General features: G+C 38.9%; 1 protein-coding gene across 1 annotated transcript in view; it reads right to left on the reverse strand.

The window, feature by feature from the left end:
- Positions 1–6,374: 6,374 nt before the first annotated feature.
- BTRC (beta-transducin repeat containing E3 ubiquitin protein ligase) overlaps positions 6,375–25,367 on the reverse strand; it is a 73,838-nt gene continuing 54,845 nt past the window's right edge. The window contains exons 4-13 of the mRNA XM_053451340.1: positions 24,012–24,198; positions 19,797–19,893; positions 19,109–19,246; positions 18,426–18,544; positions 15,921–16,170; positions 14,803–14,921; positions 12,158–12,268; positions 8,791–8,869; positions 7,121–7,315; positions 6,375–6,463 (exon numbers count right to left, since the gene is read on the reverse strand). Coding sequence (XP_053307315.1) covers positions 7,154–7,315; positions 8,791–8,869; positions 12,158–12,268; positions 14,803–14,921; positions 15,921–16,170; positions 18,426–18,544; positions 19,109–19,246; positions 19,797–19,893; positions 24,012–24,198 — 1,262 coding nt within the window. The 3' untranslated portion in view covers positions 6,375–6,463; positions 7,121–7,153. The remainder of the gene's footprint in view (positions 6,464–7,120; positions 7,316–8,790; positions 8,870–12,157; positions 12,269–14,802; positions 14,922–15,920; positions 16,171–18,425; positions 18,545–19,108; positions 19,247–19,796; positions 19,894–24,011; positions 24,199–25,367) is intronic.

A 25,367-nucleotide genomic window follows, 5' to 3' on the forward strand; every position in this document is an offset into this window, starting at 1 on the left:
GTCTGGATGGTTTATTTTAATACCTTTGTTGCTTGGGGTTGTAGAATAGAGTATTAGTACTTAAATGGATCTGTTATTTATCACTCCGCATTCTGAAGGGACAGCTCTGGTGAGCTTCTCCTGCTATAAGAGCAGCATGATACATAGTTTCCGTGGGCTGGCTTTATCAGGGCCATTTAAATTATGGTCAATCCATTATAAAGGCATGGGCAGTGGCTGGTGCTAGCCTTCCTAGAATTGCTTAGTCCCTCACTACTGACCTCCTAAGCTTAGGCAGTGGACATTATATCCTGGCATTCTGCACAAAGAACTCACACATAGGGCAAGGAACAGATACCAGAGGAACTCCTTTTGAAAGGAAGAGAAGAGGCCATCATCTGATTCTGGGGTGGGAGGGATGGCAGCATCACTGATCCTTAACCCTCATATCTACGGCAATGAACAATGTGAAAAGGGGCATCATTTTCAAACTGTGTTTGGTTACACATTGAGCTCCAGGCCACGGGGGCCACAAACCGACTACGATTTAGGCAAATCTTTTCTTTGAAGGCAGGTGATTCAATCAGTTCTAACTATTTTGACTGAGCCGCCAGTGCTCCAGAAACCGTGGCCTCAGTCGGTCGCCCCTACGGTAGAAGAATTACCTACGCATTGAAATGTTTGCCACATACAGAGTATATCCAGCGTCAGTCCAAGCATTTTGTGTGCGTCTCTTCATACCAATGATGCAATCAACTGTGGGAATTCACTCTCAAATTAGATTTTTCTTTTGAAACCTTAAAGTTGAAACTTATTTTTAAGAAAATCAGTCTGGGTCTGTAATAACTTGCATTTGGTAACTTTCGATCACCTTTGAAACATACGAACGGAGAACAAAGGAGGTCATCATCAAATCAAATCTGACATTTCCCCAGTTACATTTATGAAATTAACAAGAGAAACATTGTAGAAAGTGCTCGGCGTCTGCGTGGGTTAGAAACAGAAGAGCAAGAGTCTTACGGCTGCTACAGTAACTGATAATAAAGATAAAAATTCTGTCCTCGGAATGCAGAGCAGACTCGGAAAGGGTTGGACTGGGAGCTTTAGCAGGTAATTACACAACATGCAAGCATGTCATGAGTCTGAACGCCGCAATTACTGGAGAGGCTGTATAAAAGGGCGTCTTTGGGGATTCATTGAGGATTTAAAGTTAAATATTATTCCTCCGTTTGTGTTCATTTTAGACAAGCGCAAAAAAAAAATAATAATGAAGGAAATCATTTCTTGGGGCTCTAACTTAAGGAACTGCAAGTGCTCGTACCCACATGTAGAGGATATGTTGCTTTATTGATGTTTGCCTTGTTATTTGCTAATATTAAATGGTTCGTAATGCTTAGTCAGCTGTTTTAAGACCAACAGTGGCGTATGGGGAAAGTATTTTGGTAATATCAAGCAAAGACATGAATTAAAAAAAAATGGCAATAATTTCTCTTCTCAAACCATCTCTCTGAAACGGCATCATTGATGGCACCCCATAGCCTGACGTTTAACATCACCAAGACTGAGCTTCCGGTTATCGTTAGCTGCATCCAATCATAAATAATGTTTCTTTAAACACAATACTTTTCATTGACGATCACACTTTTCAACCACACTCAACAAAAGACACAGTTCAAAACAGAAAACTTAAATTAGTACAGTTTTTATTTATTTTAAACTTCCAGTTGAACAATGAAGAAAAAAAAATAAAAAATAAAAAATAAAAGATACCAAGATCCGAGAGCAAGTGTACAATACATCACATGAACAATCACAATTTTCCATTTATTTTTTTTCATTCTTTTTTCCAGATTTGGGGAATGACGTGACATATAAAAAAAGACAAATATATTAAACAATTTAAATTGGGTTTATGAGTAAGGCAATGACTTTTAATAGTGCTTAGGGCAAATAAAGCATTCTCGAAAAACTCACATCATACAGTCTGGAAACGCAGAGAAGAATTTGTTACCCAACTTGGGAGAAAATTAAAACAATTGGTAAAATCATTAAAAAAAAGATTCTTAAAGGGCCAATCTGCGGAAATGTGGTGATGGTTTGAGTATTTTTTTCTTCGCATGTTTTAAATTCAGATGGAAAACCCAAGTTTGCGCCAAAGCACACAAGAGCGTATTGCTAGAACAATTTAATTTGTCAAGACCGCCACCATAAGAATATCCTTTTTAGCCCATGTGACCCTTTTCATACTTTAACCGGTTGTTGAAAGTGTTCTATTCATTTTTGCCATCATTTTAAGTCAACATAAGCATTAAATGCCATTTAAACAGACCAGCAGTAAGAAAAGTGCATCTCCGGTTGTCTATAAAATGCATCCCCAAGGAATCGAGGTCCTCAACAGCCGCAGAACCTCGGGTTAGAATGTGCCGCCGTTATACGAGCGAGTTGTAAGACAAGTTCATTTTTAGGTCATATAACCTTAGTCATCGACTCCACAAAATGTTTAATTCGTTAAGCGGTTTGAAACATGTAAATATTGGTTTGAAAATCAATCCTTGTTCATTTCCGAAGAGGAAAATACCCGATTTCATAAACACGTCACACAAAGCACGTCCAATAGTCAACACAGAAAGCTGTGAACATCACCGTCCGGTATTATAGTGCTGATTTAGGGATGAAACACCAAATTCAATGCTGTTTGAACACATACATGTTTACCCTATTGACACCAAACTCTTAAAGGATACCGAATATACCTCCATGCATCGATACAAGGCATACATCACACGACATCATAACAAATCACTGTTGTCCGTCATTTGAAAAAAACCTTTATAACCGTCATTGTCATCCAGCGGAAAACCCCATACGTTGGATAATATTTGGTGAGCCGGAACAACATTTTCTCCCAGATTTATCACTCTTTGATAACGTAAAAAAGATGCAGTGGAAAAATAATAGAAAAATTTGGCCATTAGAAGATATAAATCCCACAGTTTAAGAGTGTTGAGCTTCATTATTCGGTTTACCCCTTATGCTATATGATAAACCAAATGTAAAAGCCAATACAAGACATTACATGGGGGTCGGTTCACTAAAGAGTGTTTCCAGTGAGCTTCTGCAGCAGAAAGAGCTTGGCTGGCCCTGTATTATGTATAGTTAAATCAGAGATGTTTCTTCATCCATTGAATTATGCATTGTACTAAGCAAACTCTGCCCTTCTTGCTGGAGAAACCCGGCAGAGGTCGCCCCTCATAATGAATAGCAAAGTTACTCTCTAGACAACTATCCCTTTAGTGAATAAACTCTATAGTTTAGACATTTGGAATTTGAATTATCAGAACCTTTAACCCCTGTTTAAAGTAGACCTATCACCTACGTCATTATAAAAGAGCCTTATTGTCCATATCATCTGTTAAGATATTTAATAAGTTTAAGTTTAAGCATTTTTAAGGATTTTAGTGTTTTTTAATCTGGAACTTATTCGGTATTCATGTAAATCTCCAATTTCCTGTTTTCTGCATCATTACCGTAGCTAAAAACGTAACTTAAACTTTAAATTAGCCGCCAATCAGAAAGGGTCCGGGTCAGCTGCATGCTGGGAAACGGAATCATCTTCGTAGAACAGGCAGGAATCTTAACGCAGAGTTTTTTATGCTATGCTGATTAACGCCCATGTTTTCTCTTTTTCTTTAAGGGGGGACTCGAGGCTCTTTGAATACGAGCGTTAAATACGGCATCACGGAGGGCCGGGGGAGCTTGTGTCTGAGCGTAAAAACCAATGTGATCTGCTCAGAAAAGGATAAACAGTTTGGGTAAGGTGGTCAGCCTTACTCCTCTGAGCCATGGGGGGTTTTGGGGTTATGCTTTTCAATCGAATTTTCGACAGTCACAGTTTTATCGGCCGTACAAAAAGACCCGGTCATCCCATTCAGCTCTAAAAGAAAATCATTGGCACGGAAGCCTTCCCTTTTAAGACTGCATATATATATATATATATATATATATATATATATATATATTATATATATCAACATTTGGTCCAAATTCCAGTACTTTCCCTTACATTTAATAACATGATATGCATTATTCTTAAGGTAGTAACAATATATTCACTTAAATCTGCCGTTCAAGAGCACAAGTGATTCAAGTATACCCAAAAACAAAAAAACAAACACACCTTCCCCAAAAACATATTATATTTTCCTTTCATGATTGAATTCTCATCTACAATCCAAAAAGTTATGGGCAGCCTGTCATAAAAAAACCCCAATAATAATATATATATTTTTTTAAATTAACCATAAAAATTAATTTTATGTTAATACTTTTAATGCATGATATGGTACTTTAAATTTAATTTAATTAACATAATAATATTTACTTATTTATTTAACTTCCATAATGGGAAAATGATTATGCTTTGGGCATTTTGTGTACTCTGTTATACACATTTACTACATTAATTTAAAGATGTTTTTTGTTTTTTTTTTTAAATACAAAGGGGATGTCGACAGCATTTAGAATTTTAATAATTCAAGTGAGACTAGTCATAGTTGATTAGGAACAGGCATTAAAAACTGGGTACAACAACATGTTGTTATACACAACAGCACATTATCCAATGCTGGGGATATATATATATTTACTATAATTAAAGCATGCTCAGGGTCAAATCTACTTAATGAAGCTCTACTTCCAGTTATTTTGCAGAAGAACAGGGGAATAAAGTCAAGATAAGGATATAAAAACGCTGAAGTAAAGCTTGAAGTTTCTCAATTAATCTTCCCGCTCGTCAGTACATTGCCCTCTTTGAGACGGGTCGAAATATAATTTGAGAGCTACATTTTTTTTCTTCTTCTTACCCTGCAGTTGTCAAAAGATAATGGAGAAAACTGATAAAGCTATGGAAGATGACTTGGACCTACAGAACGAAGCCAGAGTACCTTGTATGCCGCTACAACAAACTTTCTTTTAAAGAGATCAGTAATAAAAAGACAAATAAAAACAATCATTTTTCTTTTTGTAAAGAACAATCTATTTTGTCACCGTGATTGTCAAATTGTATGCCGTAGAGGGAATATGTCTAGGGAATGAATGTAGTCTTCCAATTCTACGTTAGTATTATTTTAAAAGTAAAAAAAAAAAAAAAAATTTTTTTTTTTTTACATAAATCGTTGATTTTGTAAATCTTGTTGCTTTTTTCACATACATGCAGCCAATTCTGAGTAGGAAGTTTTGGTTGAGATGATAAAGAAATATTAATTTCGTGGGGTCATCCTAAAAAGGTGTAACTTCAGATATGCGCCTAGATATAAACTGGACAGCACACAGTGGCGGAAGACCCCCCAAAAAACATTTTTCTAACAACACCACAGAGCTGGCCATTATGGTCAATAATTAAAAAATAAAGCGGAAGGACATGTATTTTTATTACAGCTCCATTCTGATTGGCTCTCGCCTTTCATGTCAGCTAATTTGTTTAGATAAGTGAGAATTCCAGTGCATCGGAGCCACAGAACACAAAAATATTCTTTTAATGGCGCTGTCTGTCTCTTGTAAATGTATGGGTGGAAACAGAGAGATGTTCTATGTATTTGAAGTTCTCGAGGTTTGCCCTTTTATTATGTTTAGACTGCAGTCTACTTTAAGTACCGTACAATATGTCGAGATGCTTGACAGGAGTAATCAGGGATTTTTCCTACCAGTATCATGTGCTGTGTTCTAATAACGTATCTAATCAATTTATTTTTAAATCTAGTTTTTTTTTTTAATGTCCTGTGAGGCAATATACAGACGTCTACAATACTCTATTTAAGAAGATACAGAAATGGGTAAACAGAACAACACAAAAGAATGAAAAATATGAAAAAAATAAAAATAAATTAAAAATCTTTCAGACTGTGGTAAAAACATACGATTCGTACCACCGAGGGGTGGTGTCCTAGTCATTCACGTAAATGCAAATACCCACTCGATTTCACAACTACTTGCGAGAAAGGGTCCGGTGGATTTTCCAACATAATCACACTTCAAAGCGGTGCGCGGGAGTGCGGGACACGGTGGAAATCGCTCTTTATTCGCGGACGACAAAGCAACAGAAATCCTGCCAAGATGCTGAGATATATAGTCGAAGGATCGCGTGGCGTGTACCGTCTCCATTCTACGTTGCATCGGTTTGTTAATCCCCTAAGTCACTGGCACAGGAGTCTGCAAATCCACTGCGCTGCAGAAAGTTGGAGGCCCGTGTGGCAATGAAGGGGTTAAAAAAAAAACAACAACAAAAAAAAAAAAATGGTAAATCTTCTGATAGCAGCACCCCCTGCATTCCGCTGTGCTGATTGGCTCGGGCTGCATCCAGCTGCCTGAGAATCGTTATTCCAGAGTCAGGGCAACAGTTCTCTTTTTCGTCAAATACTGATCAGGTAGATTTTCGAATTTCCTGGCGTTCACAGGTGATTCAGTTACCATAATCTTCAAATAAGTCCTGAACATGAACAAGAGGGGGAGGGTTAATTGCATCTCATTAGCAATATTTATATATATATATATATATATATATATATATATATATATATATACACACACACACACACACTCATATATACATATACACACACACAAGGTAACAATGCGATTTAAAGCCAACAAAGCTCTATGGTTCATGGTTACAGAGCCCTTCCTGCTGAATATGAGGTTAAGCATTGTGGCAAAAGCTTATGTGTCATGGACTTACTAAGCAAGGTCATCTTGCTTAAATTAACCATATTTTGACCCAGTAGTCTCAAAGTGGCATATTTGTAATAAAAAAAAAAAATATATATATATATATATTTCCCATACAATGTATGTATTTGCTTGTTTTCCAGTTGACACTGAAGACTTGCACCTTGTGGGCGGTAGCAAAGGCTGGGTCATGTCAGGGAGGCGGGGCTGACCCCAATAGACTGGAAAGCAGGTGGGGAGTGGGTGGCCACCTGGGTGGGGAGTAGGCCGGGCAAAACACCATTCTCCCCTCCCAGAGTCCGAATGCTGCACCCCAGACACACGGATAAACATGTAAACATAAGTTTTTTTTAAAATGAATAAACATGTAAAGTGCAGCCATTAAAGAGTTAATTTGGAAGATCTTTGCCGCACTTACCCTGTGCAACTGTGAGGTACTCTATAGTGTTATTTATCTAGAGATGTAAGTGTATGTTCTAGACGGGGAACGCGTAGACTCCGCATGTGTAGTTGGATCATTAAGAAAATCCCAGATAAGGATGGTATCGTCGTGGGAACTGCTCACTATCTGGAACTCATCAAACTGCAGGCGAAATACTCTCCCAGAATGCTCCTGGCAAAACAATGTCCGTTAAAAAAGCAGGATGTAAAACAAATGGAAAAAAGTAATATTTATAATACAGAAAGATAAAGCAACACAGCCCAAAGCAGCACACAGACTTCTAAAAGGGAAAATTTGCACATTTTCAAATGAGCTAATTTTCCAATTGTGTATTTTTTTTCTGACACCCTCTTCCTTGGCTCAGTCTGAGAGACAAAACAGCCCTTATCAGATTTTATTGTGGTAAGCAATGGGACACTGAGGTGTTAATACTAACCTCAAAAAATCACGTAGAGATATGAAAATCCAAAAAAGGTCATTTTTTAATAATTTGGTGTACAAAGTAAAACAGTTAGCTATACGTCACCAAAGCATTCTAGATTACCCTACCAGGGGAAATACCTGGAGGAATGGCTTCATTATGGGGTAGGGCTTGGTGTGTAGGGGCAGGGCTAGACAAAGGGGTGTGGTTAATCCCCGACAGTGTTTAGTGGGTGGGGGGGACTGAGAGCAGCCAATCCCTTGTCTGCAGAAAGCGACCTCAGAGACCAGGGATAGAAGGGCTTTGCCCGGAGACTCCAGGTCAAACCCCAAACCCATGTAGTGTGTCACACAGTATATTCAGAAATAATACTTTCATGAGGCTTGCCCTTTAAAAATAGAACACTGGAATAGAAAATATATTCTTAGAAAATACATTTATAACATACGAAAATAATGAAGAAATTTACCAAAATGATATTAAAACTAAATGACCTAAAAAAATAAAAACCGGATTTAAAGTTTGGCAAAATTACCAACAGATTAGAACACTGTGTCCTCTTTTTACAGAGGCTACGCCACAAAGAGATTTCAATTCCTCTCTCCAGAGTTGTCTGTAAATATCTTTCCCGGCGATGAGAAAAACGAAAATCAACAAATGTATTAAAAAAAATGTGTAACATGCCTCATATCGCATTAAAAGAATTAAGCATACCCTCAATGTAAAGGGGATCAGAGATCTCATGTACACTTAGAAAGACATTGAGTGTTTACTGAGACGCTTTAGTGACTGCAAAGTGGAAGAAACCTCGCCTGCAGTGAACAGCCGTGAACTGTGAACTCTTTCCTACTGCTCGCAAATTGAACGAGAGCTGTAGGAGGCGTCTGTGTTTCTGGTTTTAAGCCAGGATTAATTTTGGACGACCATAATGGTAGCAGTCTGGTGGGCTGGAATACAATCCCCTGTAGTCACAACCATGGCTACAAACTTTTAAGTGCAATTATTCAAAAAAAAGAAAAAAAAAGAGAGGAAACAGCAATCATAATGAAGTTATTTCAACTGATCTAAAACTTAAGTAGTTGTAGTTGCTGAAATTTACATAAATGCCATGCTTTTTCCTTATTTTAGAAATTTTTGATCCGGGTTTAGGAAACATTTCTCGCGGATTGAAAACGGCATTTTTAGGCTCTGAACGTGAAAACGCAACAAATCTTTGTATGCTTACCACAAGCGTCCGCAGACAAAGGGTCCCTGCGGGAGCGCGAGGATCCAGAGCAGCTACAAGGTCCCACACTTTAATTTTCCTGCAAGTCAAAGAGTAAGTTATGGATCGCTGGGAACTGTAAGAGACGCGACAATACAATAAAGAGAATACCGCTGCACTCCAGACAAAGAGAACTGATCCTTCAGATACTTAGACAGGGAATTAAACTTCAAATAAGGAGATTTTTCTGTGTAATTATTTTATAGTGTGTGTGTGTGTGTGTGTGTGTGTGTATACACGTACACATACATACATGCACCAAATGACTTATGTTTAACATGTTTTTTGTTGCTCGCCGATCTACATTAATTACACTGTGGGGTGCTATATAATATTCTATCTATATTCTGCTAAAAGCGGTATTATCACAGCAACCAACAGATTGTCCCGGCTGATTCAACTTCTACTGGTTGCTACGGTGATCAGATAAATATGGGAAAACCACAAGTGGGATTCCTCACCTCCTTAATATTATCATAAGAATGACAATACACAAGGCAGGTTAATAAGACCCAAATGAAACAGGAACATGCAAGGCAGTCCAAAGAATGATCCTTTGGTTTGTACAGATGCGTTAATCAAGAATACACAACAAAGCCAAGCTTCAAGTTTTGGATTCAATTTGACTTATCTTTTAGTAATAATATTGTTCGGTACATATATGTTAAACGCGTGAAAATTTTACCCTTACTGGCATTTAAAGCTTTTCAGCATCACATAAGAATCTTTCTTTACACAAGCTATAGGTCGTTTAGATAATTCATTTATCATAAAGGTTGTGTAGGTGACAAATTCCCTCTTTGGCTACAGAGATTTAATCCGAAAACATGATGACATTATATATATATATATATATATATATATATATATATATATATAATATAATGTAAACTAGGGATGTACTATATATATATATATATATATATATATATAGTACATCCCTAGTTTACTAGACCTGTCCTAATACATTATATTACAAGTATTGTTGCTGCATGTCACAGAATCTACGCAATGGATGATTTGTGTCCGTTATTCCGCAAAACTAAATTGTGAAATGCCTGCTATTGTAAGCATCCAATGACAGGCCCTATATGGTACCGGCAAAAATCACTATCTATCTATCTATCTATCTACACACACACACACACACACACACACACACACACATATATATACATATATATACATACACACACACACATATATATATATATTACATTACTTGATTGCTCTGAGCAGGGTCCCGTTACAAATGATTAACTGTTTATGTCCTGTTTATACAATGCTGTGGTATATGCTGGTGCTTTATAAACAAAATAAATAAACAACAACAACTATAAACAACAACACTTGGATATATATATGTTAAAACTAACATCATACTCTGCATTTCTTGTATATTAGTTAAGCCATTTACAAACACCTCTCTAGAGGTCATTGAGTCCCCTATACAAACATCTCTCTATAGGTTAAGAAGTCTTCTACAGAAGTCTTGATGTTCTGCTTCCCTATCCCTCCTCCCATCATTTAAAATGCTAGAAGATACACACAACGTTTATGAGTTATAAAGTTAACTGTATCTCATCCCACATTAATATAAATAACTATTTTGGCTCAAGACAATAACGAAACTGTAAATTCATCAAAATCATAGTATCATTGATTGATTTATACGTCATTACATTCCCAGCACTGTACAATAGATAAACAGGACTTAACAAGCAGTGCTTCACATTACAATTGCATCTATCACAAGGGAAGCTAATTGATTAGAATATTAGCTCCACTATTTTTTTAAGCAATAAGGTATAGTTTTCTTTCACTTTGGGATACATGACGGATGCGTCATAACAACACGTATAATAACTCCATTATGAATCATGAGTGAATGGGACATTATTCACTGGTGATCGTTAGAAGTCATAAGACAAAGCATGAGTGAACGCCTTTATCATCGCACCGATGCTAATTAGAACACTGCCTTTAAATAATGGAACCCTGCGGAGAACAGATCAGGAGAGATATTTTGATAAATGGAGTGACTAATGAAACGTATTTTGGCATTGTTACAAATGAGTGAAAAGTAAGAATATTTATGCAGCGCAGTTCTAAAATTAACAAAGATAAATGGCAGAAGAACAGGTGACATGAATTAATGGGGCATGCCATGAAGAAAAGTATATAAAAGAGCGGTTTTAAATACGGTGGTCCTTAAGAGTTTGCAAATTATACATTAAAATAGGGATTATGCTCATTAGTTTAGCCCGTCACTAATCTATAGATTTGCATTAATCTGAAATACATTAGGAAAATTAGCAAAATAAGGCAAACTGGTCCTAGGATAGCGTACAGTACAAGATTATAAAATGCTAAAATATATTTATTTAGAAAATGTATACAAAACCTTTGTTTTGTTTTTTAAATGACATTATTAATGTAAGTATTGCCACGGGCTGACCTCCAGACCAGAGCTCAACCTTACCTTGTACTTCTCTCCTTGTGATTTCCATTAAACATAAGGAATGTTAAAAATGGAGTATTTTGATTTTACATAGCCTTTTGCCAGCCTAGCCCTTTCCTCCGACTGCTAAAGACTTCACACAAAGCCAGATTTATTTTTACTTAAAATCACAAACCCACGGATTTCCCTAAGCTGAAAGCCTATTGAATCAGACATGGACTTAAATCACCCGTAATAAACCATTTACTATAAACCTACAAGCTTCATTTTTTATTTTTTTTAATGGAATATTTTCATAGACGTACAGAGGCCCTTTATCACTCCCATCACTCCTGTCTTCCAATGGCCCTTTATCACTCCCATCACTCCTGTCTTCCAATGGCCCTTTATCACTCCCATCACTCCTGTGTTCCAATGGCCCTTTATCACTCCCATCACTCCTGTGTTCCAATGGCCCTTTTATCACTCCCATCCCTCCTGTAAAGAACACTTAGGCGCAGAGGACGTGTCAAACTAGGTTAAGGACAGGGCTGTGGGTAATAGTTCTCTCTCCTGGGCATGGGATACAGAAACATAGAATTTGACGGCAGGTAAGAACCATTTGGCCCGTCCCGTCTGCCTGTTTTTCTTGATGTAAAGACTCATATTTGAATCACTCCTTCATTGTTTCTTTAGACTAGCCTATGCCACTTCTGACTGGAGGCTGTTCCATTTACCTACCACCCCCTCAGTAAAATACACATCAGCAAAATGGAAACCTTAGCGTCTGACGCTGCTAAAAATGCCTAGCAGTACTGAACACGTGGGATCTTACCGGTATTCATGAGAAACGAAATACTCCTTAGCAAATACTGAAGACCCACTCACCCATCATATGCTCCGCTGACTATTCTCTTATTGTCAAAGCGAATGCACCGAACCAATTCTTCGTGTCCCTCTAAAACTCGTAAACAAGCACCGCATTCAATGTCCCACAACCTGAAAAAACAGGAAAACCCATATTACCTTATAAAAAAAACAGCCATCACACGACAAGGAGACCAAAATAACATTGACGCTCACACACTAACGCAATGTAGTCAGAACCAGTTATATGGATCCGGAAATCACCTTATTTGGTTACTATCAGGAGGGCAACCAAGTGGGTTCCGGCAGAAGGCCGATTTTGTTCCTTTTAAGACACTTAACGGAATCAAATAATATACTCAGTTTTTTTTTATACCCGTACAGACGTTGAAATTCATCATTCACGTACAGTCAGCTGTATCAGTTTTCTTTATTGACCGAGTAGTTTCTCTTACGCTTAGATATTGCGTATAAAATAACAGCTCCCTCAAGAAACTCACTGGCTGCTTCCCAAGAAAGACTCAAAACTTTTTTTTTCTCCTGCTGCGTTATTAATAATTGGAAATAACTCTCATTTGACAAAAGTAAAGATAAAACATTTTTATTCTTCGGCAACATGGGGCTAGAATGCCTTCAAACAATTTGTATCTGTGTATCGGAAGGCATATAAAAACATGACGGTATTTACAAATGGGTCACAGTGCTAATGTTTCAAAGACGCAAGTAATGATTTAAACATTTTCCTTAGGAACAATTCTAGTATTGGTACTTTTTAGTCGCTCAAATAACATTTCAAATGGCCAGAGGGAGGCTTTTATTTTGGGGGTTTAGAGGAGTTGTTGGGTGACTGTTATATATTGGTATCTGTTTATGTAACCGGGTAAGGCATTTAGAAGAATAATCAATGTACTTTATTTTTAAGCAGTTTAATGCACCCCCCCCCCCGAAAGAAGTAATAATAAAAATAATAATAATAATAATAATAAAATATATTTCTTCTTTAAATAAGAAGGTAAGATGGCTGTTTCCACACAAAAGGGGTTTCTAATTGCTTATTTTAATCAATAAAATACTTAAGTAAAGCGTGATTTGGGATAGCGACAGATTAGAATAGATGCGTAGGACTCGGCCATATCACAGAATAAAACAGCCCAAGTTTGAGCCACGTCACATGGTTTTACAATGTAACAAAACCGTGGAGGATGGTGATACATTATAAAAAGGGTGCGGGTTTGCCTAATTGCCTTGACTGCTTCATACTGCCTGAGGCTGGCGGCACTTTAAGGGCTGCTTCCGGATGGTTTTCTGGTATTTGCTGTAACAAAAGCACTTTATGCAAAAGCAAAAAGAAGTATTGGATTTCATAAGATAGAATTGTATTTGCTGAACTAGTGAGCCCCCAAGAGCTCTCTGTGGCTTTAATACCACCAAACCCACACTGTTACTTATTACATGGCTTTAATACCACCAAACCCATACTGTTACTTATTATATGGCTTTAATACCACCAAACCCACACTGTTACTTATTACATGGCTTTAATACCACCAAACCCACACTGTTACTTATTACATGGCTTTAATACCACCAAACCCATATTGTTCCTTATTACATGGCTTTAATACCACCAAACCCATACTGTTACTTATTACATGGGCAGTCATGGTCAGTTTAACTTTCCAAGAGGCATCATCAGGCAACATGTTGGGGTCTCTGTAACTGGATGTACAGAAGCTCGCACACTCCTCCAGCAGTCTCTGCATGTACAGGTATCGTCTCTTCTAGTCTCCTGTGCCCCCGGCGTGCTAGACTGAGTATTAATCAATTATAAGACGATCTTATTGAAAGAAAAAAAGGCCTGAATATAGCATAACCCTAACGGGTAAAATCAGTGATTTAGGGATAAGTAGCACATCTTTAAGAACCACATGAACCATCGCACTCAGACAACCTTAAGGCATCCCGAGAGTCATGGGATATGTAGTCGACAGAGATATGCCCCCTATTTGAAGCATCTCCCCTCCACAACTTGTCAAAAGGTATATGGACTGACAGGACTGTATGAGATCATGCTGGATTACGTAGCAGATCATTCCCGTGGTGGTGGGGTCACGTAAACCCTGCGTGACACACGTGACCCTCACCTACATGTCTCCACATATTGGCTTGCAGCTCAGAGTCTGGCAGGCTAATTTTACTTTAGGACACCCCTGTAAACACCAAAACCTATTACAAGGAGAGCACGTAAGGAAAAAAGGTATATACAAAGTAAATCTTTATTAAACAAAATGATTTAAATACATATAAAAAAATATATAATAAAAAAGCATCTCGGCACCAAGACACATATAGGAAGGTACATACGAACAAGGGCACAGGACTACAGGAACTAGGATGGAAATACGTATGTATATAAAGGCACAAATAAGAAACACAAGGATGACCACAGCGATAAAGTAAAAAGGAACAAATGAAATAACATACAGCAATAGTACATTGGAGCTCAAAAGTTACTAACCAACCTAGAAACAAGGCTGAAAACAGCAGAAAGCCTGGTGATGAATGGTGCCAAGTCCAAACATACCAACCCCAACGTACGTTTCGCTGCAATGAGCTTCGTCAGGGGGCGTCACCCCTGTAAAGCTTGTATCTTCGGTATACCTTACCTTATTGTGTTGTCAGAGGAGCCACTCACTACTAGTCGGTCTCTGTACTGCAAGCACGCAATCCCCCGCTTGTGGCCATTTAAGGTCCGTACAAATTCACAGGTGCTTGTGTTCCAAACCTTAACGAAAAGGAGGCATGGGTTTTAGAAAATGTATATAATACATTCTCTCTCTCAATAACGTTATTAGCATGACACTGGAAGCTGAAGCTGCAACGATTACTGAAAATCTAAATTATAAACGATTATTAAATTGTTTGTATGTTTCTTATGTTGTACCAAGCGAAGCGAGGAAGGAATCAAAGAAGTGGAATCATGCAGATTCTGTATAAAAAGAAATAGAATAACTTTTTATACACACCCCAGCATCTATGTAGAATTTTGTAGAAATTAGACAATGTATTTGTACATTACACAGTTAACCTCACAAAAATGGGTTTATTCAATAAAGGGAGAGTTGGAAGGAGAGTTAGCAGAAGACGCCAATGTTGAAACTCCTTAGCTTTGCTATTCGTTACGAACGACGAACACTGGCAGGTTTCTCCGGCATAAACAGCTGAGCTGGCCCTGTATAATGTGTAATTCAATGGGCAAGTAGAAAATGGAAGAAATCTCACTGATTTAACAATACATTACACAGGGCCAGCCAAGTCCTTCCTGTGGCAGAAGCTCACCAGGGTTTAAACTTCTTAACAAACAGTGAAATCAAGGACCTGAAACCCAAACCCTGCAAACTCTCCCCTTAGTAAATAAACCCCATAGAGTTAAATGAACACGTGGGGATAAAGCGATCTTCTGCTCCAAGTAACAAAAACCCACAGGCAATATAAATATGCCATAAACCTAAAAAATGGATGATACAATTAGCTATTATCAGGACCATACCTGGGAACCCCCTGCAATTGAGTCTAGAGGTGAATCGATGTTTTCCCAGGTATCCCGGGGGAGGGGACCAGTGCTTAACCACACCCACTATCCACTAATTTCACAACACCTTTAATGCTAGGGCTAGCTCCACCCCCCAAAAGCCACTCCCCCAGAGATTAAGAGCTCTGGGTAGCCTACAATGGCCTTCTAGAAATCTAACTAAAAAAAAAAAATGCAACAAAGGTGTCCTACCTTAATAGTCCTGTCACCAGATGCAGACACTATGTACTTGTCATCGAAGTCCACCACGTTTACGGCGGCCCGGTGACCCACCAGGACCCTCCGCAGAGTGATGTCTGTGGCAGAGGCCATGTCCCACACAGCGATGGAACGATCTTTGGAACAGGTGACCATCATTCCATTATTAAATCGCAAATGGAGCACGGCCTCACAGTGGTGAATCAGCGTGTTTAGCATCTCTCCCGTGTTTACATCCCAAACTCTGGGGGGAACAAAAAAAAAATAAAATAAATTACGCTTTCATTGAATAAAAAAAAAAAAAATCTAAAATAATTATAAACACCGACACAAAACCACAGTAAAATATTATATTAACCATGGTTATTAGAGGGCATTCAGGTTCAAGGTTTAGCCACGCATGAAGAACCTTTAAATATTTTTTTTAAAATGCACAAGTGAATTTCCACTACATTTACAAACAAAAAAAAAACACTATTATAGTATATGAACAAAAACAAACGCCTGCCAAATATCACATAGGTACAAAAAGAAATATAAATAAAATGATACGCTGCTGAATATAATAAACCGTTTGGTGCACATTTGTTTCATTTTGGTTTTTTTTATTGCAGCCAACTCAACGGCAGCGAAAAAATGTATAGTTTTATCTGTTTACACCTCGATTGAACAAATTCCCTATGTAACGCCAGCTGACACGTATGCCCGTGTGGTGCAGACGCTTTGCAATGCATATGTTATGACTAGATGCGCATGAATATGTGAGCGCTTCGTAAAATATGAGCGGAAAAACAGATTTGATGCAGCAGCTTATTACTTTTGGGTCACTTATTTCAAATTTACTAGGAATTCAGATTTTACATGCAAGAAAGGAAAGGATTATGAGAAAAGTGGTTAATGCTGACCAGCCAGTTTTTTTTTTTCTGCAACAGCGTTTTAGAGCCAATTTCATGTAAAGTAAGTTGCTTGTATTAAGTTACATTTTTCGCAGAAATAAACCAAGCTGCGTAGAGGAAAAAAAGAAATGCAAAGTAAATCTGGTGAGAGGTGTGAAACCACAACTCTCCTGCCAGTTTGGTGAATAACATCTTACTGCCCTGTGATACCATTTATCCTCTTTTAAATATATTTCCCCCTCCTGTACTATATAGTTCTGAACTATATGGCCAAAAGTATGTGGAAACCTCCCCTAATTATTGAGTTTAGATGTTTCAGCCTCATCGGACAGGTGTATAAAACCATAGACAAGCATTGGCAGTAGAATGGATAGTATGAATTCCCATGGTGTTCTCCCTCTTATGTTGGCCCAATGTAGACAAACCTTATTATGTTGTCTTGTGGTAAGCAATAGAATGGCTTGGTCTTAACCACTCTGACTAATGAAATTAAATGGAGCAGACTTCATTGGCACTGCCATAGAGAATTAGCAGACATTATATCACATGACTGACAACAATGGCTGCCCCCATGTCTACAGATAAAGAAAGTTTATTGAGGAAAAAAAAAAAAACAAGATTCCAGGTTTTTATGAATGCCGACCTACATTACAGTTTACAGCACTGTCATTTTATACTAAAGCAGAAAAAAAATATTCCGTAGGAAAAAAAAAAAAAAAAGCTAATTTATCCTCCAAATGTAAACACTAAACATTTTGTGGAGGGGAAGGGAGGACAGAGGTTAAATAACCGATATGTTTTAGAAGGGTTGCTTGTCTCATTCTGCCCGTCTAAGACATTCTGTAGGCTGCATGATGTCTTTTTTTTCCCTTAATTAGTCTTTTTACGTTCGTCTCCTTAGCCTTTTTACAGCCGGTGTAAATAGATGAAGGCCTGTGCAATAAAAGGCAGCAATCTGGAAGAGGCTTTGCTCGTCTCCCTGTAGTTTGTGACTTTAGGATTATTGAAGCTGCAGCATGAGACTTTTTAATCTCTTTCGGAAATGTAAATGACCACAAGCATGCCATGGTACAAAAACCACACATTTTGTTCCGGGGTTAGTTTATACAAAGATTATTTAATGCGAGCGTCTCACGTGCCAGCAGATAATTTCACATTATACAGATGGTGTAACAGTAAATGCCAGCGCCCCACTTCTCCATGTATGTAAACATTTAGGCATCTAAGTGTCTTTCTACAGAAACATTTCATTGCACACATGGGACACTGGTGCTTGGGCATAAATGGCTCTGCCCAGGAACATTTCATAATGGCATGACACCAATTTTGCACAAAGATAAGCCAGTTATATGATGATGTCATCAGTGCTTCAAACAGCCCATCGGTGCACCAGGAGTTCTCGGGTGGCTCGCCATACAGAAGGACTCGATATTTACCCCCCCCCCCCCCCTGAGCCAGCTCAGCCCTTCTGGAGTAATCAGCTAGCGCTGGCGCTTTATTATGAATGATGAAATGAGAGATTTGAAACCGCAACTCACTGACAGCTGTACCTTAACTCATCTTAATTAACTTTTTTTGTAAACGCCTTATAAAATCAGAATACCTGACGGTGGAGTCGGATGAGCCGGTAATGATAACCCTCTCGTCATATTGTAGGCACAGTACAGAACCAGTATGTCCAGTCAGAACTCGCTTACACTCCAATGTGTTCTTGTCCCAGATCTAAAGAAACATTTTGTTAGCATAAACATTTAACGTTAATATCTAATGTGCATGGAGCTCCCCCTCTATCGATCCTTATAGGAGGTGTGAAGGGGCATAGGTGGGAGTGGGGAGAACCAAATGCATCCCCCACCTAGAGACTTAAGACACTACTCTAGACTCTGTTGGAAGCAGCTCTTCACCCACAGACAGGCATAGATTCCCAACGCTGCAATTGTATTATTTTGGAGTAAATCCCATAGAGCGTATGGCAAGTAGCACAGTACAATAACCAGATAATGCCTTTTTATCATGGTGGATGAAATATAAAATAAAACTAGTGATCCAAGAAGATGACAATCCCAAAACAAAACATGTAGGGCCAGGATTTAGTCCCCCATACCTGATTATATTATGGTACCAAACAAATTATGTCTCTTTCTTGGGACCATAATAAAGTGACTTGTTACAAACAAAATTATAGGTCACCTGCTACCAACAGCGAATGCGTCTGATGTATGGTCATTATTTTACTAAGATATTGTTGGTGTAATTCACTTTTTTTCCCATCCTTCCCAAGCTCACCTTGATAGTGTTATCTCGAAGACCGCTTACGATCTTCTGGTCATCATACTGTAAACAGTACACTCCTTTGCTGGTTTCGCTGCGGCAGTGGATTCTTTGTAAGCTATGTCTCCCACACCGCCAGTTGGACTCTATTGTCTGGGAGTTGATGTAAGAGATAAAAAGAAAAAAAAAACTACACTCAAGTTGTCCTGTGCAACATCAGCTAAACCTCTTTCTCTACCAAGGTCTTCAATGGCCACCTACAGGTCCATATTGTCCAGGTCTCCTGAGCTGATCTCAGATGAGAGCCTCTGGGGCCAGGCAAGGAGAGAGATACAAAAACAAACAAAAAAACCTTCTTGTTTAAATAATTGGCATGAATAGTCAATGAAACAAGTGTTTTCTTTACCCAAATGTCTGTCAAGGGAATCTGCTCTAGGGAATGGGCCACTACTATACTTCGTGCCAATACAACACTTTTTGCTGCTGTATATTAGACTTAATTTAAAGGTGCTGTTCCACCCGCTCAGCTAAATATAAGACTTCTAAACACAACATTCAAATATCATTCCTTGTGCTGCTGAATGTCCAAAATACTTATAGCCATTAAGCTTATATTTAAAGCAAAAAAATCACCAACAATGTGTGGAACCAACATGCTTGTTTGAAGGTTCTCTTGGAGGCAATAGAGTTCTACATCACTCACCTCTATGTCTTGAATAATTTTTGGATAAAGTGCTCTGTAGAATGAATTTGGGGGGGTTTTCCCATCAGGAGGCTTGTTTTTAAATAGATATTGGCCCCTGGAGGAAAGAAAAAAAAAAGTTACCAAATCATATAAGCCTAAATGTCATCCACATCTAAAGATAAAAATCTAAATACAAATCTAAATCTATGTGAAATTGAATGTTTTGCTGCAGTTTCTGCTACTGTATTAATGCACGATGTAAATGTATACATTGATAGAACGGTACATACCGGTATATGCCTTTTCACTCACACTCAGTTTAGATGATCACACTCCAAGTTGGCTGACAAACAAGAACATTCATTCTTTCCAAACGCATTCCCAGCGAACCCATAACTGCCTATAAATCATATGCCCCTGTCAGCGCATGGGATTCCTGTTACCCCAACCCACAAGTCTCCATTGTAAATACTTATTTCAGAGCTACAGAAAAACCAAGGACGTTGAGCTATCTGATGACAAGATCTACTCTCAAGAGCTCCGATCAGCAAACCTCCCACATCTTCCTAGTGTACGATCTGTGGCCCTTGAATCAAGCTTTCAGTGAGCACGCTGGTCAGCTTGCTCTTATACCTCCCAAGTGTCTTGGTTTTTCGGCACAGTCCCACCAAACCGCCTGTTTTGCGGGCAACACGGGGATGATGGGTCAGTTGCGGAGGTCAGAGACCAGCCACCAAGCTGTGAAATTGATCTAAATCTGTGGTGAAGCAGTATAGACATCATTCGTAACCCTTATGCAGCCACCTTGAGATGTATCAAAGCTGGGCACAGCAATAGAGCTTCATAGTTTTCGCTTACCTGGACCCCAACTAATGCGCCCCAAGTAGGGTGTCCTGCTTCGAGCACCCGAAATGTTTGGGGGCTACTTAAAGAATTACGCTATCTTGATTTACTATTCCGTTTTTGCGTTATTCATGTATACGTTATGTCCCCAATCCATGTAAATTATCCTTCGTCCCCTGATCTCTCCATGAACGTCGCATTTCAATCCTACTCACAGCTCAAGAAGAAATGTGTTACATACTCAGCACATCGTGTAAGAATCTGGAGATGTGCGGTTCCTCTGTAACCCTATCACGACAAATATCTTCGGGTGAAGAAGCACTAAAATGATAGATCCCACATCCAGCAAAACAGAAAATTAAAGTTTTTTTTCTTTAATAAAAAAAATAAATCACAAATTAACAATATACACAGCTGTAAAAAAAATACAATCAGTGATGATCTGGAAAATGATACTTTGATCGGAGACGCATTTCAGAACCAGTTTAGCTGTTTGGAGAAGCGGGACACACGGCAGGTATGTGACATCTACAATCCCTGCCAATACCCCCAGCCAACTCATACCCTGCTCTATAGTGTTAAACTACACTCACAGGCAATATTTATGCTTTCATTTTGCCCCATGACTGTATCCCAAATACCTTGTCATTTTAATGTAAAAACATACTACAAACAATAAGCGAGTGACTGCGCGGGGATATCACGTAGCACACGTCTGCGACGGAATATATAGGTCTTCCGTGATATAGTAATCTCATTTTCCCATAATCTCTACGAGTATTAAAACAGCTAAATCTGGGTCCTGCCACGTGAACCGGGTGAAATGCAAAATCCTATTGATTCATCGGGAACAAGTGCAACAAGTTTCTTCATAAACATAAAAATAGGATATTTGGTAAAATATTTTACATATTTCCCGAAATATAACGTATAAATTAGACAGCGCCGAGTTATAGTTGCTAAAACTCTCCGTACCAGATTTACTGATCCATATAGGCTAGAAAGTGTGAATAAACATTTAAAATGGGAAATTACAGAAGTCTACATAGTCTACTGATCCGTATTTCTGACCAAATGTAAAAGTTTGCCTCTTTTACGTGGGTCCTGCTTTGTCTTATCCATATTAAATAGACAGTGAATTCTCTCACTGTATTAAACTCTACCGCTTCTGCTGCAAGGCTTCTTCAGTTATCCACTACCCTCTGATTTGAGGGATAGCCTTTCTTGCCCTGGTACTGTAATGTATTTAAATGTCTCTAATCTACTGCTCCCCCAATCCCGTCTCAAAGCTATACATTTTGAGGACTGAAGAGAGGGGGGTAATAAAAACATTTAAAGAGATTTATAAAGAGATTTAACAAAGTACAGGAGGGGAGTTTATTTCAGAGGTGGAGAAATGTTAGAAGGAGATCTCAAACTAGATGGTCAGAGGCTTATATGCATTCCTGAGAACTCTCCGGGTTTTACCCGAAGATCTCCAGGTAAAGCACCGCCTCCGGGTCGCGGGGGCTTGGCACGCACCACTCCCCACCCATTTCCCCTTTAGAAGGAGGTGTTGCCCGGCGACATCAGCAGGACCACCCACCGACGTCAGCGGTCAGTCCTGGCCGCGTCCCGCAAGGGAAGGCTCTGGGTAGCCGAAGTGAAGAAGTTCCCAGGCATGCTTATATGTAATGTAAGAAAGTTTTAGAGAAGGGGTGGATAAGGGGAACAGGGTCCCATTTGAAGTGGTAGAAGTTAATACAGTGAGGATATTTAAACACGCATGGGATACGCATATGGCTCCTGTCTTTACATCAGGAAAACGGGTGGCTAGACGGGCCGAACGGTTCTCATCTGCCGTCAGATTCTACGTTTAAATAACATGCACCAACCCACTGAGCTCAGTAACTCCTAGTGAAGGTTCAGCTTAAATATATTCTACTTTACGTAGGTGTATATAAAAAAATCGCTTTCATAATAATAAGAAATGTAAAAAAACATGAATACTACGTTGTCTTTTTTTGTGGATCAATACATTTGCTTTCAATTCTGCGAGTAGGACGATTAATAATAGAGTAAAAGAAGCAAAGGTGAGGAGGCGCATTTACCATATTCATGTATGTTACTGACATGCTTTGTTAAACTTTACAAAATATTTTGTATTTCGTTTTGTGTGTGTGTGTGTGTATATATATATATATATCCACTCATCTATATATATTCACTCATCTATTGTGGAAAACCACCACAAAAAAAACTTTTACGTGGCAGCGATTCAGTAAATCATGAGTGAAAGTAGGACCAGCAATAAATAAGAATGAACATTGGCTCATCATCTGTTACACAGGCAGCTTGTGTCTTAAAGTAATGGGGCGTCTTAGGATAAGTTAGAGCTCTAAGAAAGATGGTTCAATGCAAATTTCCTCATTCATATTTACAGAGGAGATTCTAAAAACCTGACTGCTTTGTGGCTCTGGGATCCATGTAATAGGGCTCGGTAGGCCCATAAGACAGTGCAGAAACAGTTTAATACTGGCAGATTCAGTGAAGGCGCCTTCCTCGCTTCGGAAAAACGAACGTTAACCTTCTGGGTATCCGAGATGATAATAGTTATCCTTCTGGACGCTAGCACTTTAACCCAAGATGAACGCTTTTCATATAAAAAATGATGGTCCGGCCTTACTGTCCCCAAGCATAGCGACTGCAACGCTGTGTTAAAACACAAGACCACCCACCATATTTCTAGGCTGCAGTGCCAGAGCACTACAGCTCCCAGCATGCTCAGCCAAAGAACGCTTCAAAACCTGCCAACATGCTGCATGCAGAGTAACCTTGGGGCATCTTTCATGTGACCCCCCCCCCAAGTACAGGATATCTGCCCACCTGCTCATCACAAGTACAAACCGCATCGCTAAGGGGCAGAAGAAGTTTCTACGCCATATTCTCGGAGGCCGGGAGCTCTCAGCCCTGGGGTTCTCAACAAATCTATAGGACTGAACTGAGAACCTGCTTTAGTTTTAACCTGCAGCTGTGGCAGATGTTGGCCAGGAGCCTCCCAACTCGCTGGTGTCCCTAGGCTCTTGCCAAGCGTGGCTTAATGGGAAACCCACCTCTAGGCAGCTCCCCAGCTGTTACTTTGTTACAACTCCCATCAGCCAGGCGCAGAATAGATGAGTATGAACCGATCTTATTAATTCTACGTTTGGAGTGGATTCAGCCACTCGCGTTTTTAAGGCCGAGTCCCAGACGGCAAATGAATATTAATGTTTGAAATTAAAATATCCGACAATGTTTGAGTCTGCAGAGCAGCCTTTTATAAGGAAAACAGGGAATATATTGCTTGGTAAGCAGTGAACGCGACGGACACAGAATTAAAAAGACAAAAAGCCGAGCGATGTATTTGCTTACCATCCTCTTCTCTCTGCTAGCCCCCTCCAAAGAGAGTCGGTCCGCACCATTCTCTCTATGAGTTTCTTCCACAGCATGCCATCGGACGTCACTCGGTACCACTCCTTGCACACCAGCTCGGCAGCACATAAAGATCTGGCGTCGAGGTAGGAAAGTATGTTCTCCGCTATATGGTCTAATCCACGAGCTGGAAGAAAAAGGGGTATTTAGAGAATTGGTTTGTATCGGGCCAAATAGGTTCATCTACACACCTCCGTGCATGAACAAAACTAAAATAATAAAAGAAACCTGTAAGCTTGCGAGCCGGCTCTACAACTAATGTATCAGTTTGTCTTAGTCTGTCAGTTATTGTTTTGTCAGACCCTTTGAATGCATGGACTGTAAGCTGTGTAAATAATATATAAATAAAAGCACTAAGATAAGGGTTTATTCTAAAAGACTCTACATGAAAATGATACGGTTCTATTCTTATATGTGAGGATAAAAGCCATAACACCTGTGCTTAAGCAGGAATGCCCCACTGTTATAGCCTAAAGAGGTAACCTACCACTAAACTTATGAATCCATAAGATAATATATAAAGATAAAATACATGTCTAACAAAGAATATTCCAAAACAAAGTCTGCGGTCACGAGAACCCCGCTAATCAAACAGCAATTTATGGTTTGAGAAGAACAAGCAAGAAATAACCTCAAAACACAATGAACGGTCCGGAAGCTTGATTAACGCCACGTTGGACGTATTATTGGATTTACATTTAAGGACGGCAGGGGGTTCGTCATACGCTCTTTAGAATAGATGGCTTTTGCAATGAAAATTCTTAACCACCCACTCGGGTCTAATCTACACTTTATTCTCAAAGGAACAACTGCCTACAGAAAAAAGATAGCCGGACTAATAACCTCGGCGTGAGACTGTTCTGCCGTAGTGGCGTAGAAAGAAAGAAAGAAAGAAAAAAAAGTTGAGTTATTGCTGTAAATGTCAGATTTCAGTGGCGTGACCACAAGATCTGGAGAATAGCGGACAGTGTCAGCCTCCCGGCCTCCAGAATTTAGTGACTGTACCCGCGCAGAGCACACCGCAGGCAGGAGTCACATGCTGACGCTCACCATCATCTGATTCTGATCAGCCCAGAAGAAACTCATGTGCACTTTGCTTCAATCAATTTAGTGTCTTCAAATTACCAGCTTACTCTTACAAATTATTCTGACAGACATGAGCAAAATAAAATGATTTGTTTCTAAAACAAATTTGGAAGAACAGAAAATAAATCACATGAAAATGTTTTTGCTTATATATAGATTATATATATATATATATATATATATATATATATATATATATATATATATAGA

The sequence above is a fragment of the Spea bombifrons genome, chromosome 11 (assembly GCF_027358695.1).
Source record: "Spea bombifrons isolate aSpeBom1 chromosome 11, aSpeBom1.2.pri, whole genome shotgun sequence".
Taxonomy (NCBI): domain Eukaryota; kingdom Metazoa; phylum Chordata; class Amphibia; order Anura; family Pelobatidae; genus Spea; species Spea bombifrons.